Source organism: Dermacentor andersoni, chromosome 2 (genome assembly GCF_023375885.2).
Source record: "Dermacentor andersoni chromosome 2, qqDerAnde1_hic_scaffold, whole genome shotgun sequence".
In the NCBI taxonomy this organism is placed as follows: domain Eukaryota; kingdom Metazoa; phylum Arthropoda; class Arachnida; order Ixodida; family Ixodidae; genus Dermacentor; species Dermacentor andersoni.
This window is the reverse complement of record NC_092815.1, coordinates 116,843,873-116,863,987: the sequence shown is the minus strand read 5'-3', so window position 1 is coordinate 116,863,987 and position 20,115 is coordinate 116,843,873. Positions and strand designations below refer to the sequence as shown.

At 45.3% G+C, this 20,115-nt stretch overlaps 1 protein-coding gene across 1 annotated transcript; it reads right to left on the bottom strand.

Moving 5' to 3' along the window:
* Positions 1-426: 426 nt before the first annotated feature.
* On the bottom strand, positions 427-15,402 carry LOC126541342 (cuticle protein 10.9-like). Its single transcript, XM_050188093.2, has 3 exons — positions 15,263-15,402; positions 9,109-9,246; positions 427-3,781 (listed from the first exon to the last, which is right to left on the bottom strand). The coding sequence occupies exons 1-3, from the start codon at positions 15,272-15,274 to the stop codon at positions 3,419-3,421; spliced, it is 513 nt and encodes a 170-aa protein (XP_050044050.1). The 5' UTR covers positions 15,275-15,402; the 3' UTR covers positions 427-3,418.
* Between the last annotated feature and the right edge of the window lie 4,713 nt (positions 15,403-20,115).

The following is a 20,115-nucleotide window of genomic DNA, read 5'->3' as shown; positions in this document are numbered from 1 at the left end:
GTTTTCGTAATAGCAGCACTCCGACCTTAACCCGCACATATATGCGCACATATACCCTGACCAAGTAAGCCCACTCTGTAGATTCTGTGGAGAACTAGCAGCACTGGATCACAGAGTAAGGGACTGCTAGGAGGACAAGCCTCCCCAGGACCTCATGGCCTCTCCCTCATGGGAGGCAGTGGTGCTCAGTTCCAGCCTGGACACCCAACTACAGGCCATAAAACGAGCTCAAGAGGTCGCCATCAAACATCGCTTCACGGTGACTTCGTTAGCCTGAAGAAACCGCGCTTGATCACCCCCGCCTAATGCTGACGAAATAAGATGTTTCCTACCTACCTACTCCGACCTTTCTCAATATGACGTATGTTTTCGGCTTAGTTTCCTATCGCTGAACCACCGATTCGATAAAGAACCTAAGAAAGTAGAAACGGGAAGACCAACATTTTTATTTCAGTAAAGCTGGCATCAAAGCAATGAATACTCGCAGCGCTCAAGCGCCAATACCAAGGCTTGTTTTTGGTATTTGGAACTCAATTACCTGCACACCGGAATAAGACAAAGCCAGAACATCAAGGAAGTTTACAAGGACTAGGACGTATACAGTGACCAGGGAAGAAACACATAAAATAAGAAGACGCGCCACAACAACAAAACAGCATATCGAGTACAGGGAAATGACAGTGACTTTGGTATAACACTGAATAAAAAGGCCAGCACTTAAAGAATTCATGGTCCCCAACACCTGAAAACGAGCTTTGCATCTAAAAAATGTGTCAAGCTTTCTCGAACAGTTCATATCAATTTATACTCACTTGTATAATCAAGAGTATTTGTTTTACAGAACTCTGTGCATTGCTTTGAGTGCCCTGCATAGCCCTTAAGATTTATGAAGCTCGTGCATGCAGACTCCAACATTCTTACAACCAGAAAAGGAATTGAACCGATGAGTGTTCGTTATGAATTATTACTATCACAAAGTGCTTTATAAATGCAAATAAATAAAGGGTGCCTCATTCCCCATAAAAAAAAAAAAACATCCGTTGACATCACGTAGACACCTAAAAAAATGTGACGATGTTTTCAATGAGGCAGTTTGCAATGTCAAAGGAAATTCCTGCGAGAGCTCATGGAAATATCGGCAGCTAAGTTTAATGAACTACAGTAAACCACAAAAGCTTACGGACCACGGGATCTGAGAAAACATTCAATTTCCGAGCATCCTGTAACAGTAGTCAGTAAATCCGAGCATCACAATGTTGTTCCCATGTACTGCTAGAGGCTGTAAATGTGAATACTAGGCTGCGTTGTGAGGCATGCGCAGATATTCAGCTTTTTCTCAGATTTCGAGCTCCGTTAAATTCTGTGGCTGAGTGTACATTGTCACGTCAGCTCTCTGCATACACAGAATGCGCAAAGTGCTATAACTGCAAGCGACGTGCAATAAAAACAGCGACGAAGTTGCGTCATCGATCATGCTTTAAGACATGTGACAAGTAAATGTCGTACATACGAGATAGAATAAAAGGAACCCAACACCAGAATGGGAGACCTGAGGCTTAGAAGGACCTTTGTACACTGTTATCCACGGCGCGACTATAGATATGATTTCAAAGGACAGACGCATGTCTCAAACTACGAGAGATTGTGCTGTGCTGCAGACGTTTTCATGCCACAGATCTTTAGCCTTCCCAAGCATTCATATGAAGTAGGATTTGGCACCACCTAATTAGTTTGCAAGTAACAACAATCCTGATAGACCGTGTCCGATATTTATAAAGTACAGTAATGGAGAAGGGGCCGTATAATGCCACGATTGTTTTCATTTTCCAATTTTCTTGTCCTTCATTATTCGCTGGCATGACACTACGTCATAATGATCGCCGGCATCATCCACTACATTTGAGGAGTGATAACAAACTAATAGAATCGGATGAAAAGAACCTTTACATAACACGACCCCAACATGCTTTTGTCCTCATTTGTCGTAAACACTGCACGACAATTTTAACGTAGGACATATGGCTCATTATGTTGCCAAGGGGGAGCAATTTGCAGCACGCACAAAAAAAATATCGCAATCACTTAAACTTGTGCAAAGTCAAGTTACCACGTGAGTTGCGCTATGATAATTTTAGCTATGTCTAATAATTAGCGCATCCGTTCATTTTGGCTACCTTTACAATGTGGTGCCAGTTATTCAACTTAGTCTTGTCATCAATATCCCAACGGGGGAACGTGTTGCTGCCTTCGCAAAATCCAACAATGCAGCAAAAGTCACTAAACACAGGAAGTTTAACCTGCTTCCTGGTGCAATTTTCAGAACACCCCTGTTTTCGAGAAACGACGTCCGAGCAGGCAGCCCTCCAGTGGCCAGTCTAAATAACCGCCAGAAATGAAGTAGTTACAATGAAAGCGAACATACTTAAACAAAATCATGATGCAAGACTGTGCCGACTGAAACACCGCACGAGATGCGTGAGACAAGGCGTTAAACATTACGAAAGCTCCTGGCCAAGCGACACAGCCCTGTACAGTTCCGACATCTGGCGCGAATATTGTCGCACATGGCTATGACAAAGCAAAACAAGAGATTTTTCTCAAAGGCTCATCTCGGTCAGAACCACAGAGTCAGATATTTGGAAGGGCTGTAAATTAGTAGAATTAGTAGCGTGGCGCTTCTAGGAGGCCCGTTATTTATTAGGCTTCCTTGTGTTTCTCCTTTTTTCCCATTCATTCGAAATGAGACAGAGTGCTAATCTCGAGATTTAATCATACTATTCTTCTATATGGGCGTTCTTTTAAAGCATACGTCGATTGAAGCCACTTTTTGCTATCTGGAGTGATAAGCTTTGCCTGCAGCCTCATAAGCCTCTTTCTTCATCGTTCATTGCCAAGTTTGTGTCAGCCTCTGGCAAGTTCTTAATAGATACGGCCATTAGTTGTGTTTTTGAATAAAACAAGACTTGCTATCAAAAATAGGGATGAGTTGCTATCAAAAATAGGGCTTTTTTTTTACGTTTGTGTCCTTCCCTGTCATGTTGTGCTGAATCTGATGAGCTATTTTTTAGCGGCGGTGGTGGTGTCAACTACAGGCGGGCTTAGCATATCAATCTAGACCGACGGTTGACCCGTCCGGGCGAGTCCTGAGTCCGCTAGAGACATTAGCGGAACTCCGAATGCAGGTGTTCGCTACAAAGTGAAAATTTAGCGGGGCACTTTTTTTCGACATGCGCTAGTGTTTTTCAGAAACACTAGATGCCGCGGATGAGCACACGGATTATCTTCTGTTCGTGGCTTCTCAAGTAAAAATTGGATGAGCCTCCATTCATCGCGAGCGCTACTAGGGATGTTCTACAGGCAACACCTTCCTCGGGCTTTACTCTGTAGTTCGGACACGGCGCCTGGCACCATGAACTATCTAGTAGCGTGATCCGTAGCCGTGGTGGTGTCCAGCAAACGCGTACGCCGGCACTGTGAGCTTGGCGTACGTGGGCGCCAGGAAAGCTGCTGCGGCCTTGACCACAGGACCGCTGACCACTGGGTTGGCATTGTAGACGGCGTCGGCGCTAGCGCCGGCCTTCGTTCCAGGCTCGTTCGTCTCGATCGTGGTGCGGAAGCCGTGAGCGTCGGCGACGTAGTTGACTCGTCGGTACAGTCCGTTGGCGTCCGTGTATCCGTACGAGCCAGTCTTCACATTGTTTGAGTCGCTCTGCTCGTTACGGAACTGCTTGTTGCCATACTCGTCCACAGTGTCGTAGCCGAACGTGTACGGCTGCGGAGGCTGAGAGGAAACAGATGAAGATTCGAAAGTTTAGATAATATTTAAATTGCGCAAATCCAAGGAAAGCAATTGTTATCTGCCAATAGGAATGGACAAGAAGAAGGGGGAATGTTACCTCTCGCGCTTAAGGACATAATTCCTCCGAAACGACTCAACCACAACGAGATACGTGTAGACACATGACACAGGAACGTCAAACTTCGCGCGATGCATATACATTTGTTATACAGATGTTGAAAGTTTATTAAAAAAAAGGTCGGTTACAGAGTGTCTTTTTAATACTTTGGCTAGAAATGGCTGGTTGTACGTAAAGCTATCGCAAAATTGCAGATTTGAAATGTAACTTAGTGAGGTAAATGTTTGAGTTAGTTGGTGAATCATCCTAGATATTCTTACAGCACATTGATGAGTATGAAGAGAGACAAAAAACAACAGACTCTGCGGTCTTTGATGGATTTTATTTGCGTAAACAACGCTCATATATGTTTGTGCAGTGATAACGCCAAATAAACAGCACAGAAAACACCCAAATGAAAACTACGGCAGAACACGTGGTAACGTAATACATGGAACCCCTCTTACTTATACATCATATCATGGGCACGTCTGATATTCAGATAACTGAACTCTTTATCGGGGACGGCAGCCTATGGGGCATTTCACGTGCATTGAGACATTGCGGCATCTCGAGAGCCTCAACTATTTCCCTTGAACTTTCACTATTCTTGCCTACAATTATACAGCCATGAAAATTCTGTATGCAGCCGCATTGTGCAGTGCAGAGTGAAAAGGCGGCCTGTACGCCCGAAGAAACTCCGCGCACAATGTTTTATTCACGCTGCTCAGGTTCTTGAGGTCTGTAGGCCTTCATGACATACTTTAAGACTGCCGCTTGCTACCGCTCTACAGCATACGCGGTTATACAGTTTTTATGTTCAGCTATCCTTCTGTCTCTCTCTCCTTCACTCTCTTTCTCTTTTTATCCTCCTATGTAGGGTAACGAACCGGAACTAACTCTTGTTCACCTTCTTGCCTTTCAATGACTTATTTCTGACTCCCTTTCAGCCAAGTGCCATTTATGCCCTGCCTGACATTATCGTCCTGCTCGCGCACGCTACATCCGCTCTGTTCAACATAGTATTAGCCGAATGAATGCGGGATGAATACTTGAAGCCGGCGAGATGGCGCTCTCGGGCAATAATGCGCGTAAGTGCGCCATCGATTGCTCTCATAGCTGAAGAGTTACATTAATGAGTTAGCGCACGTCTCTTTGATATGACGTAGAAGTAACAGTAGCTCCATGTGGTGTAATTATGTGACAACGGTGCTTCTGTATTTCTCGTTGCACAATCATGTACAAGTTTCCTTTCTGTGAATAAAATCAGTTGCAAGCCATCACTCTCCGTATCGTTTCATGTCTGCCCATATTTAGCCTTGCGCTGCAAGCAAATGCCAATGAGCTTAAAGAAGCTCGTGGGAACGTGGCCAACAACTACTCATCACAAACAGGCGCAGGCTGTTTTTAAAAAGTTTGTGAAAGTCCCTGGTATTGTGGGTACATATTACGCGTCTAATATTAGTTTCTGTGGTGTTGTTGATGTGTCATTTTATGAGCACTTTTATACTGAGTCTTCTTACCTTTGTGATATTTTGTGATACACTTTCAGACTATACGCTTTCTCCAGTGTTATATTTTGAATATGTATTGTACCTGTAGGGTTTGTGGCGTTTAGAACCTGTAATTTTATAAAGTGTCATATGCCTTGGGTCTTTATAACCTAGGTGATATAATGCAACATAGTTGCATGCTCGCGGAATTCTTTTCGTGGGAGCATTCAATGCGAAGGCCCCAGCCACTATTGCTCCCGCTTCACCATTACCTAAACATTCCGTGACGTACGAGGAAAAGTGTGCTCAGTGAATGGAAAAGGTGGAAGAATTTACTGGTAAAACGCCATTTACTCGTTAAAAATGCTCAAATTCATCACGCACTCTCATGCTTCGTTGGAACTGGGACAGTGGGCGCCAAATTCGTGGGAAATTGCTGCTGAAAGTGATATTTGCCATTCTTCAGTGCTGGTAGCCTCAGTGGGAGCATGAGCTTTTGATATTATGCTGCTAAGTCGTAGATGACCGATATCTTCTTGAGATCCTTTTTAATGCCATTAACATTCTGAGGATACTTCATGCACTTTGCAGTTTTATGTCTATAACCATTTTCCTGTCAACTTGGGTCACTAGGTATGTCATGGTATGTGACTAGAGAATCCTGCTCTTGTACTCAGGAATCCGGGTTGGAAAATAACCACCAAACCAACGTCAGTCACTGAGTATGTGGAACCGGGTATTGGCAGCTCTTCAGTCAACCTCCTCCACGCCAGCTTGGGTCAGTTTGTGCCAGTGGGTATGGGCCACTCATAAATAGCAAAAAAATATCATAATTTAAGACTTCGGTGCTAAGCGGAGTCAAGCTTGCGTCAGATATATAGAGACAATCTTTTCTGAATATGCAGGGTGCAGGGTATCCTAGCTAACTTTAGCCAGAGTTTAAAAATATGCAAGTGCCACTTAGCTGAACAAAGCTAAGGTAATATTGTCTGCCGTCGCTTGGAGATACTCCAATTATTCTTTCCATTTCGCCTAATTAGATATTTAGTCTTCATTATTTATAAACTACTCAAATATTATAATTAGATTGCAGAGAGACATGATAACACTCCTGATACAGCTTCCTGTTGCTCAATACGTGCGACATAAAAGTGTTTTTTCGAGCGTGAAAGAAGCCCGCGATTACACGCAAAGTGCTTCGAGCGGCCAGTCGCGCGGCAATTTTGCGTGCATTTGCGGATTTCTTTCATTCTCGGAAAAACACTTTTATGTAGCACGCTATGAGCAACAGAAAGATGTATCGGGGAGTTTTTCACCTCGCTCTACAATTTTCTCATTTACACTTCTCATCTAATCATATTATTTTAGAAGTTCATTAATTAATTAGGACGAATTACCTGATTAGGCGGAATGAAAAAAAAAAATCTGAGTATCCCCAAGCGACGGCAAAGAACGTTACCTTGGTTCTGTTCAGGTATACATGGCACTCGCACATATTTAACCTCTGACTAAATTTAGCTGGTTCACCCTGTATATTCACAAACGCACTACGCGCGGACTTCTCCTTGACACAGCTAGATGGCGCAGCGTGATCAGAGGGAAGCGTGAGAGAGGAGCTTGGTGGCGTACACACCGCATACGTCGCACTTCTCGGTTGTGGCACTATGGAGTGTTGCTGCATTGTTCCAATACTAATCGCGTTAATGTCGACATTCATCTTCAGATGGACTCGGCTGGATTTTTACGCAGGATTTATTTGATCCACTGACACTATCTGCGCTTTGGCTCTTCTGAATTCGCTAATGCGTTCTGTAGCTTTCGGTCCGCTGCAAGGAGATTGTAAGACGGGCCTGCAACAGTGAAGCTGCTACGTCTGGCAGATAAAGTCAGCCATTGCCTCCGGCCTTTACTTTTACACCCTTTTATAGAAAGAAGTGTGCTTCAAAAGGCTTGTGCTCGAAAGAAAATTTTATCACGGTATTATGTGCTTTGTGAAGAAGTGGAATAATTGTGAGATATCAAAAGCTAAATTGTACAAGTGCTTATATTGGCGCGGGGGGTTATGCAGAAGGCTGTGCACAATGAGAATGGCAAGTAAACTGCGCTCCATTCGCAGTAAGTCCCTTGTGATGTATATGCTACTCTTGGCAATTTGTTAGACGGCAGAGTGTTTCAATCTTGCATGCACCGAAAGGTAACCCATTTAAATTATGTTGAACATTTATTAAAGGGGCCCGCGACCACCCCACGGGCTTGGTGAACATAGTCCGTGGGTAGCATACGCTTCTGTGAACATCTAAGCCAAGTTTTGCTGTCGTACGCGGTGCGTGGAGCTCGCAAGCCGATCGCGAAGTCATCTTTCTCTCAGGCACTCTCTTTTCAACAGAAGGCCCTGTCCGCGCTCTCTTCTAGACGCACTATTTCATCATCGGCCGCACTATTTCGTCATTCCCTTAGACGGCTGCTATTGGTCGGTAGCTGACATCAAGCTGCGGTCGGATACATGTCGTAGATATCGCGGTTGCCGCAGGGTGCCGACACGAGTCCACGGGATAAGCGCACTGCGGCTCACTCAGGGAAACCGTGTTTGGCTTATGTGTAGCGCGTCGTAGGCACCAAAGGCGGAAGTCGTGGCGTCTACTTTAACATCCAAAATTAAATCTGAACAGCGCGCCGCGGTGACATTTACATGGTGGAGCGTTTTGGTCACGCCCCACTGCACTGTATCTTTCGCAATGCAAGACATTGAAGAAGGAACGGGAGCACAGCGGAGGCCGTGTTTGATTGTCAACAACTCCGCTTCTGCTAAACGCATTGAAGTACTTGTTGTGGCAAAGTATTTCTAAAATAGCCTATTTACCCTTGAAATGCCTTGCTCCACTTCAATAAAGAGTGGTTCAGGACCCCTTTAACTGGCAACGCAACTTCATGTCAGAATTGGTTTTCCGACGACCCAGCTTTTTTATCCAGTGATATAAACCAATCTCACACAAATGAGCATGTGATGGCTTCTTCGCCTGTATTGGTCGCTACAAAAGTTGATTTTCGTGACTGTAGACGCAGAAGGCTCACTAATGTGAACGAGTGGGACGGATCTGCATGAGTGGCACTTTTGAACGAATATAAGCTAAAATAGCAGTTAATGTCATGGAACAAGATGTCTGTCGATGTGGTACAGTTTAAGTTTCAAGCTGCACCTCGTACTGTGGATAATCAGCGCCAACTTTCTGGGTGATGACAAGGCGGGCTGGTGCAAGCTAGCAATGATGGTAATGACCGACAGAAAGAAACTTATTGTAATGGAACTACCAAGAACGGCAAAGATTGTGCGCTTACGCAGATCCGCGTATTGCGTAGTAAATTGGTCATCAATTAATTGCCTGTAGACGTGGATAGCACCGAGACTGTTGGTGAGGACTGAATAAAGGGAGAAAATTCCTGTCAGCTAATGAGCGTCGGTTAGCTTGGGCTGTGCTACCAAAGCTGTGCTGCTGGAATGTGCAACATGTTCTGAGGCATGTGAAATCATCCAAAACAAAAGTATCCTCAATATGGAAGGTGTGGATCAAAAATAATAACATATATCTGGGCTGCAATACCCTCGTGATTTGCGTCTAAACATGGCGAATTTTCTACTTGACGTAACGTAATTACTCGTCGATCGAGAAAATTTGCTAGTCAGACTAAATAAGAAAGAAAAAGCAAAGCACACGACTTACGTAGACGGGCTCGGCCAGGCCAACCTTAGCGACCACAGGTGCAGCTGCGGCAGCAAAGACGGGTCCACCAAATCCGCCATGGTGGAAACCGAAGCGTCCGCCGGCGTAGGCACCCGCTGCCATGCACAGAAGGATAAGCTGCAAAGGAAACTGATTGTCAACACTGGTCACTTTAGTTGACGTTTTAGTACCTAATAGACACCTGCGATGTTTCTTGCGTTTGCCGGCTACTCTTATATACTGTGAGCCATGAGGAAGTTTAAATGAAAGAATCCCATCACGGTATTATAAGCGGCACCACATACAGCGCCCTCCTTGTTAGTAGTGTGGTTATACAAGGTCCAACATTGACGTTAAGCTTTTAACTGGAGCAAAATACAGCGCAAAAGGCCACACTCGTTGGCATTGGCCACAAAGTGATATTACTCAACCTTGTTTAGTCACAAGATGACCCCTTTTTATAATCCCTCTCCTTTGCTTGCCGCCGTGAGTTCCACATGTTAATAATATACGGTCATAACAGCAAGCAGTGGATATATGGGACACTAGATAAAAGAAGTCTCGGTGTTCTTCCATTTATGTCTAACATCAAGAATTTGAATTACTTATTGTTACGCCTTCTAATAAAAAAAGATATTTAAGAGGTTATGATCCTAAACCTGCGTTGCGGGCAAGCATATGAAAAATACGGGAAAAGGTATGTCTCATTGCCCTTGCATTTCTCATTCATTTGCGGATGGACGTTCACAGAAGTAAGCACGCCTGTGTGTGGCTACAAGTCGTAGGAAGACGAGAAACAGAACAATTTTGCTTTAAAACAGAGAACCGCATGACTGACACCTAACGTCGTGGCGAAGCTGCCTGCTGATGTAAATGTTGCTATCCAAGGTCAGTTTCTTCCGGAGCACTGCAGGTGATCGGAACGTTACGTGGATTAGCGCTCTCGTAACGACATTTGGTTCACCGAGCTGACATCTTCAACTTAAGCTGCGAGGAGTCGCACAAGAGTTGGAACGCTCTGTCTACATTAGAAAAAATTGACGGAGAGAAGCGCTCCACAGCAAACGCGCATGGCGACACAAGTGCATACGCATAATCCCACTATAGGTCCTAAACGCGAGCCCTGTTAGGTGATAAGTTACAAGAGTTCTTTCAGAAACTAATATATCTCTTACCTCCGTGTGGTTCATGCTATAAGAGAAGGAGAGCTCATGAATCTATAGATTCCACCGACGTCGCTTGCATCCTTTTGACGAGGACTGCTACAAGCGAATGCGCCCACAGACACAGGACATTGCCGGTAAGGACGTCGTGACTCATAATGTACGCCCTCGCACGATTTGCCTTGATTGGAGCGGTCTTTTCTTCACGTCAAATAATTATGTCTTCGTAATTTCTATTCTTATGTACTGGACGTTGAGAGTCTTATTTCAAGTTTTCTCTAGTGACAACTACGTCTGCTGTATTCACGTACACATTTCATAATGGACAAGACTAAATGCTACATTAATTTGTACATGAATATTTGTCTCTTTGGGAATACGAACTATAGGGAGCAAGCGCATAAGCGAGTCGAAGCTACTCCAACGTTGCTCATACGCACGCCTTGTGAACTTGACGACGGGCACAGAGCCATCATAAAGCAACGTAACAGTAATCGACGTGTGTTCTATCTTTGTTACTGATAACAATGTACTATGTAACTAATAATACTCGCTTTCAAGGGACTAAATAGCATGGGAGAGATCTGCGCAAATTCTATGAGCCGTATGGCTTCGGTGAAGCGGAAGCGATGACAAAGGACAAGGAAGGAACTCAATCACTCGTTGACCGCTCATTCACTGGCTTTTGTTTGCCTTCATCGGAGCGAGGAATAAACGTCCATGCAGCGTTCCCAGTCTGCTCAGTTAGGATCAACTACAATCCCGCCAGTCATAAAACCAAAATAAACTTGAGGTGGGCTTCGAGAGTTCTTCAGCAACGAATAAAGCGCCCTGCCGTGGGTAACAATCAAAGTTCTGTATCGCAGAAAGGCTATGTCTGTTCTACCTGCGTGCGCTGCTGGCGTAAAGTTATTTTCAACATACAGGTGTCGACACTGGTGCTAGACGTTATAGCATGCTGCATGCTGCAGTATCCTTTGCGATACTAGCTTTGCTTATGTAAAATAAGTAGCCTCATAATCTCATAAGGTAGAACGAGCGCATTATAGAAGTTGCCGCGCTCAATTTTCTTTGAGCATGGGATGCTGTTTGTCGTTCATTGGGATAAAGAAGTGATATTTAAATAGACGGAATCAAAGCGAATGCAAAACCATATAGAGAATATAGTAGACGTCCCTTCTACTATACAAACGGCACCAATAAAAAAATTGGCACTTGACAAAAGGAGTTAATTTGCAGACACTTTTCGTAAAAAAATGCTAGGCAAGGAAAAGGAGACACTCGGAGCTTCTACTTCATTAGCCCTAACGCGGTTAGTGACGAGACATTATTAATGCGCAAGGGTAAGAAACTTCTAGCCCTGAATTGCGAAAAACCAGTGTGCACATAGTAAAAATTTAGCTATCTTTTTAGTAGCGCTACAAAACTGGCACTTTTTCTATAAAGTTAAGCATAGTTCTACACATTTAATATACCTTGGGAATGTTGTGTTCTACGAATACTCGAAGTGCGAAAAGTTATAGAGGAGGGAAGGTTTCACTGAAGGAAACCTTTAAAGCTATAAGTGTGAGGAAGCAGTAAGTCAAAAGAGAATGAAATTTGTGAAAGCATTGCAGGCACATACGCTCGAACTCATTTATAACAAAGCCACATAAAATAAACTTTTCTTTTTTCTATGCTTTTCCTTCATGCAGCAAACCTCCCAAAAAGTTTGCGGAAGGCTTCGCATCGATATCCTGTCGCTGCGATAATCTGACTGAACGAGCAACGATAACAGTGTTGCAGGAACGTCACGGAGACCACACCTGTTAAACAAAACGCACATTGGAGGACTCGTTAATTTACAGACATGAAAATAGCCAAGTGCTAGCTTTGGATGCACAATTGAGCGATAACTGCGGCGTTCGGGATTATGTTCTATTTTAATGTAGCTTGCATGGTTATAATGAACTACTTGTTGCTGGGCTAGTCTGTTCGTTTTTGTTTATGGTCTAACATACGGAAAACGATAGAAAGATGCTAGATGACATGAAATAGCATCACGTGAACTGAGAAGGCAGCCGAATGTCTTAAGGCATTGCAGAAACTGGAAACTCTACTGTATATTCTTCAGATATAACACAGTTATTTAATGCATTAGCATTATTAGGGTACTTACCGCCCTTTCCGGGGGCAGGCTGGCTGGCTGGCTATCTATCTATCTATCTATCTATCTATCTATCTATCTATCTATCTATCTATCTATCTATCTATCTATCTATCTATCTATCTATCTATCTATCTATCTATCTATCTATCTATCTATCTATCTATGCTTGTATCTAACGTTTTCCCGCATACTTGGGTCATTGGGAAGTCAGTGGTGGAATGGCTAGACATCGGGCTGCTGAGCTGAGGTAATAGGGTTCGAAACCAACCGTCGGACCAGTGTTGGTCACTGAGTATGTGGAAATGTGTGCCCACGTAAGGCTCTTCAACGAACCTCTTTCACACCGACATGGGTCACTGTAGATGCGAGACTGCGCGCGTGCCACTGGGAATGTGCTCGTCTTCAATGAACCTCTTTGTTGCCTACTTGCGTCACTTGCTATGTGCCAGTAGGTGTGTGCCACTCTCCAATAAACGAATTGGATGCCAACTTGGGTAACTAGGTACGTGACACTGGGAATACGCCGTTCTATAATGGCAAAAACGATCCTTTAAAATTTTCCGGTGCTGAGCGGAATCGCGCCAACGTCACAAGGGCTACTCACGGACCGCAAGCTGACATAATAGAGACTTTTAGCGTGTCCGGTATTCGGGCAAGCGCGGGCGGTTTTCCGGTTTAGCGGGGGCGTCAAGGTGAGCGGGCAGATTGGTGGCGCCAGCTGGTGGCGCAAAGCTCAACCACACAAACACAGAGCTAATTACTATATTCTGCTTAGCTGCTGGCGTAAATTTTCGACAGTGGCGTAATCGTGTTCACAATTACGCCGCTGCCAAAAATTTGCACGAGTGGCGAAGCAGGATATGGTGAGTTACTGCAGTTTTCGCTCTGCGTTTGTCTGGTTGAGCTCTACAACACCAGGCGGCTTCACCGCTCACGTTTACGCCCCGACCATCCGGTAATCCGCCCAAACCACTCCCGTTTACCGGAATAGCGTACAAGCTAAAAGTCTCTATTGCCAGGCTGCGGCACAAGCGGACTGTGTAGGTGCCACTTTTCAATGAAAGCTTTCTACGTCGATGCTTTAGCAAGCTGCGCCTTGAATGCATTAGGCATGTGCCGCTCTTCAATGGACCTCTCGCCAACTTGGGTTACTGAGTACGTCCCAATGAGTGTGGGAGCAACCGAGGGAGCAATCCACAGCGTTCACAGCCACTGACTTGCCACGCTTCTCGTCCCGGAGGCCACGCATGGGCTTCGCGGCAGTGCCACTAGATGGCGCAGCGTGTCCAAAAAGAAGTGCGACAGAAGATCCCGTTCGCCTTATGACAGGTTCCTGAGTGTACGGATGCACCGGCGCGCAATGCATTTCAGACGCCGCAGGCAGGCTTCGCGGCGGCGGCGCTGGATGGCGCTGAGTGTTCTTAGAGGAGCCCTACAGAGGAGTTCCGCGGCAGTACACATACATCATTTCAACGGTTACAATACGTCGTGTCGCTATCGTGATTGAATTCTAACGCATTACAGTCGATAGTAATCGTGAGATGGGTTCTGCCTCAATTTTTCAAAACTTCGACACCGGAGGCTCTATGGTCTCAGCTGACCTGACGCACTTTCCTCTCCTGTCGTTTCTTCACGTCAATTGCCGCCTTTTACCATATAGCCAAGCATGAGCTAGCAATGACTGATGCATCGGCCCAATGTCTCTGTGTCCCTTTCCACACTTTGAGGCGCTCCAAGCTTGAATATTCTGTGATGACACGGACTAGCCTAACAGGAAGGTCTTCTGGAAATTGCGCACCGTGTATGTCTAAATGTACTATGTTTTTTTTTTTCACGCGGCACACAGTCTGCTGGCGACCCACTATCAAGTTGCTACGTACTACTACCTTTTATTTTTGCCCCGCATATTTCGACTCCCTTCTTCGCTCTAGTAAAGAAATTCCGACTTTCTAAGAAACTGCTACGTCGCAGCCAGTTTTGAACTGCAATATGTGCGCAATGGTCTGAAGCATTTCCACCCTGCTAGCACACATTAAGCACGCAGACACAGTGATGAACATAGCCGACCATTGTGTGTCCAGTGCTAAATAAGATCTTACATAGTCCCTTTTGCCGATATACTGCACACATGTGTGCTATTTGCTAGCGCCAAGCCATGATATCTCCCTATTATTGCACTCTTTACATGTTCTTGTGAGGGTGACTCTAACTACAAAGAAATTCTCTCATAGCGACTGCTCGGAGCGCCGTGGAGAAGTTCATTATAAGCTGGCTGCAGTGGAATGTAAGCAACACGTCGGTAGCCTAAGACATTCCTGTCGAATGTTTTCTGCAGATCGTTGAACTCCTTGATTGTCCGGTTCTTTGCCTTCCAAAAGTAGATCGTTAAGATGCCACGAATTGAGAGCGCCTGAGCTGCAAGCTTCACCAACAATTCCCGTCAAAATTTATCTCGCTCAACTGATGCAAAATTCCAATTTGCGATGCTCTGATAATCAAGGCTTCTAGTGCTTCCTGACTAGAAGCCATTCCTCAGGCTTTCCTTCCTCTCATGTAATGTCATCCATTTTCTTTCGGCTGAAATTCTGTCGTGTCTGCGCGCCGCCTAGACGGGGCATGATTTGCTTCACCATTTATGTTAGTTTACCGTACAGTGCCATAGATCATTACTAATAACCGTGGTAACGTAAAAGTTGCGAATTGATGGCGTTCGTCGAACGCTGCTCCTTGCGCATACGGTTCGGTCAGCAATACCGCTACAGCCGGCAGGTATCCATGACTGGAGGACGATGCATAATCCGAGAGCAGCCCAGCGCGCGGTCCCCGAGGTGTCGTTGCTCACCTTTGTGTACATCGTTGAGCTCGTCTTTGGTGTGGGGGTCACTTCCCGGAGAAAATGTCACGTCGCCGACGACTGGCGGAGTCCTTCCAAAATGCGTGGCTAGCGATCGCTCACAGTAGTTACAGGCGTATGTGTATGTGTGTCCGTATGACGTCCGGTGGGGACGTGGCCCGGGTTTTATAGCAGCGAGTGGACCACTGGGCCTGCCCTAGTTCGAAGGAAAACACCCTTCTTTTTTACTTTCCTTCTTTCTGCCACCCCTTCCCGCATCTTGCAGACAGTTATTCGCACGCGCGGCACTTTGTTGAGCCCACTGTGGAGAGAGCGGTTAGGGGGGGGGGGGGGGGGGGCGAGGAGGTCACTCATCGCTTGGCGTGGCAGGGCGCCCCTGGACTCGTCACGTTGCGAGAACCGAAGCTCACTTTCTCCGCGGCGGCGCGCGGATGGTCATCGCGCCTCCTCCTCCTCGCCGCTGCCGCTTCCTTCCTGCCAGGCGTCAGCGCGCGGTATTTGCTTTGTGCGCTGGACGCTGAGCGGACTTGCCGCGAGTTCCGCTTGCACCGCTCGCCTCACGCGCCGCGACCGCCCGGAAATAACGAGGTGGAAGAGACGCCGGCTGGAACGGTCCGAAGCAAGGCTCCCCGTTCTCTCATCTTCAGAGTGACGCGCGTCCCGGCCACTGCACGCATCTTCCATGTGTGCCCTGCATGCGCTGTCGCTGCGCTCACCACGCCACAGGCGTACTTCGCTGCTGTTGGTCCGGCCGTGCTGCTGAACAGTGGCACAAGCAGGAGCGGTGCATTCCCACCCAGGCTTCTGCGGTTTACCCTTCCATAGGGCATGCCAGTGTCTTGCGTGAGCGCAAATTGCTCACGCAAAAGCTATCCTGCCTCGTTTTCGTCTCTCGCTACTGCTTGGCCGATGGTAGTCGGCGTTGAGAAATAAAGACAATACCTTTGCAAGGCGAGCAGTCTTGTACCCTCGTGCTGACAAAATGAATGAAGTCCGCGTGTTTGGACGCTGCGATAATGCCGGAGCAATGAAAAGAGAAATGTAAATGATGCCTAATATGCACGGCCTTGTGATATTCCTTGCTCACGAGTTCCGTTGTCTGCGCGCGCGTAGGGACAAATGACAAAGCATGATGAAACAGCTGTTTATTCAATGGATAGCGTTTGCTCCGAAGGAAACCAGCTCTTTGAAACAAATCGGCTCGCCCTCAATTTTTCTCATTCGATCAATTAATTCAATGTACTTTCTTTTGCCTGTTCTTTCAGGTATTATATTGCGCTTCATTGCAATGCGCTAACATAAGAAAAGAAGGACTTATACACCTCTGTGTGCAGAGAAAAATGGTTTGCAATTCACTATTAAGGCCCTCTGAGGGAAGAATATGAATTTCGCTGCTTCTTAGTTGATATCAAGAAGAAAAAAAAACCCGCCGTGGTTGCTCAGTGGCTGTGGTGTTAGGCTGCTAAGCACAAGGTGGCGGGACCGAATCCCGGCCACGGCGGCCGCATTTCGATGGGGGCGAAATGCGAAACAACCGTGTACTTAGATTGAGGTGCACGTTAAAGAGCCCCAGGTGGTCAAAATTTCCGGAGTCCTCCATTACGGTGACCCTCATAATCAGAAAGTGGTTTTGGCACGTAAAACCCCATAATTTTTTTCATCAAGAAAAAATCACGGAGATAGCAAAAATTTTGAATTCGTATATTCTCTTTTAATCACGCTTGAACCATTTTTTCGTAAAAAATTCCAAGCCCGTGTGCACAAAAAAGCTCGTTCACAAAATGGCTCGTGAAAGCAGGCGCTGACAAATTATGAAAAAATGAATAATAGTTATGAAATTTACCACCTACAAGAAAAAGAAGCTTTACGTACTTTGCGCTTAAGATTTATCTAAGAACATCATGTTCTCGTGCTGGGGGAACCTTGTTTGATACTACTATCGTGCACGCAATTTTCTTTTTGTTTAACAGGTTCGCAGTAGTGCGAGACAGTAACCTACCTATCACGAAGTGCCTGGCGTGGGGCAGAAAATGCTCCACATTAAAAAAAAGAAAACTGACATGGGATGTATCCGTCTTTTGCAGCATCACAAATTGTGCTGGAAAAAGAACCTGTTTTATAGATGCCCAATAAATGAGAACACAGCGTGATCGCTACTTAATCCTTCCTCTTTATGCTTGTAAAAAGTGCGGAAAACGAGAAAAGATATACGAGAATAAGGTAACCTGTGCACACGAACTAATGCTCCGCTCAATCTACTCCTATCACTGTTGACCCATAGCGGCGTTTTGGTCATTTCACTGAGTTGTTTAACTAGAGTGTGTGGCATGATAAATCTAGCAGCTTCTCCCCCCCCCCCTTTCCCCCAGTAATTTAGGTGACGTTGAGAGACGGCGTTTGTGTGCGCGGCTAGCCTTCTGCGCACGCTCTATCTAGTTTTGCATAGGTACAGCAAAGTTTTCCTTTTCTATTTTCTTAGACACTGTTGACGCCGAGATTCTCGCGATGCACACCCCTTTCCTTTAAATTTGAGCGTATCGCACAGTGCATGGTGTATTGTTCTCCGCGTGGACAATTGCGCTATACCAAGGGACAAGAAAACAAAAATGGGAAGCGTGAAAAACATGCAGCGAATAGCTGGTTGCGGGAGAAGACCCAGTTTTGATTTACATGCCTCCCAACAGGAGACTTTATTGTTCCCTACGCTGATTGCTATGTGATCTTGCAAAATCATTCGCCCAACTAGCACTGCGCGTCTAGATAAATCCTCTGGACGTCAGGATAAGGGAGGAGCACGCCGTTTCCGTCGGTGCGACAAGAACCGACTAGGCGTTGCTCTTTCCCTTCTCATTGTTCACATCGCCGCACTGAATGGCGAACGGCGTTTCTTCTGTTTGGAGGGCGGATCCGCACCACACAGACTGGCTAATAGAGCACATGTCACCGAAGGACCTTCGCCGTATTGTTATGAAGATACATGATACGCTGGCGTTGCTTTGTGCATGGTAATCGCCGGTGCGAAAGTATTGCTTGCCGGAGTTGCCCAATACTAATCTCTGCGGTTTTTCTTCTGTTGCGCAATTGTCTGTGGGCGCGAGCTTTGCATGCGAGCACTTGAAAACATAGTCGCGTACATCACACAAACAAGCCGTAACGCGAGTACCGTGTTCTAGTGTACAGTTAGGGAGTCATCGGGTTTTTACTACACAGATAGTTGCCGTCTTTGACGGTCTTGATTATGAATATAAGCGCACGACGTGCTTAGTTGGCGAAATGCCCATGTTTTGTTTGATCTTTTGTTGAGTAAGGCCAGGGCAAAGAAGTTAACAGGTACTTAGTTTAATAAGTTGAGTAAAAGACGCTGACAAAAACTTAACTGAGAACTACCGACCGATATCACTAACGTGCATATGCTGTAAAATGATGGAACATATTATTGCATCTCATGTTTACCAACATCTAGAATCGAACAACTTCTTTTTTCATAATCAACATGGTTTCAGGAGAGGTTTGTCGTGCGAAACACAACTGCTTGAATTTACGACAGATTTACATTTTAACATGAACTTAAACCTTCAAACTGACAACATCTTTCTGGATTTTTCTAAAGCTTTTGACCGCGTAGCTCATTGTCGCCTGTTTTTGAAGTTATCATCATTAAAACTCAATTCACTAACTCTATCCTGGCTTCGAAATTTTCTTTCTAACAGGCAGCAGTTTACTTTCGCTAACAGCTTCTCCTCCCCCCTTTCAGATGTTTCATCCGGTGTACCACAAGGAAGCGTTCTTGGTCCCTTACTCTTTCTGATATACATTAATGATATACCCAATAACCTATCATCATGCATGCGCATTTTCGGTGACGACTGCATTACCTATCGTTCTATTAACTCCCCCGATGACCACCTGATCCTCCAAAATGATCTTAACCAAATTATTAATTGGTGTGACACCTGGCTAATGACTCTAAATTCATCAAAATGTAAAGTTATGTCCTTCACCCGCAAACGCACTAACTTGGACTATTCTTACTGTATTAAAAATGTCCAATTATCTCGGACCTCATCATTTAAATATCTAGGCGTAAATCTTTCAACAAACCTCTCCTGGACTTCTCACATAACTACCATCTGTGCCAGTGCATCTCGATCACTGGGTTACCTGCGACGTAACCTTCGGAACTCACCTCCACTTATCCGCAAATTGGCATTTCAAACATTTGTTCACCCTCGACTTGAGTTCGCCGCTCCAGTCTGGTCTCCCCACCAAAATTACCTAATTACCATGCTGGGATCAATCCAAAATAGAGCCGCGCGTTTCATTTCCTGAAATTATGACTACCGTTCTAGCGTAACTCAAATAAAGATTCACCGTTCACTTCAGCTGCTAAGTAATCGTCGCGACATAGCCCTTTTGTCATTATTTCATAAATACGCCCACCACACTAACAAACGTTCCTCCTTACACCTAGAAACGTCATCGCACACGTCGCACCGAATATACAACCATCATAGCTTCACGCGCATTTATGGTAAAACAGAAGCATTTAACTCGTCTGCAATTCCACGTGCCATTCGGCTCTGGAACAGCCTCCCCGACAACATAGTTGCGGAAACTGACCGTGAAAAATTCAAGCAATCACTGAACTCGCTTAACCCATGTTAACCATTAATATCACGCTCACTGTTCTGTGTAATTCTTTTTCTATCTTTTTCTTGCACTGTAATACGTTTGTTACAAACTTATATTGTTCCTTTTTATTGTAATCATATGCATCTTTATGTAGCTAATATGTTTCTCTGACTTTTAGGCTGTGCACTTGGCTGCTGATTTCATTTGTT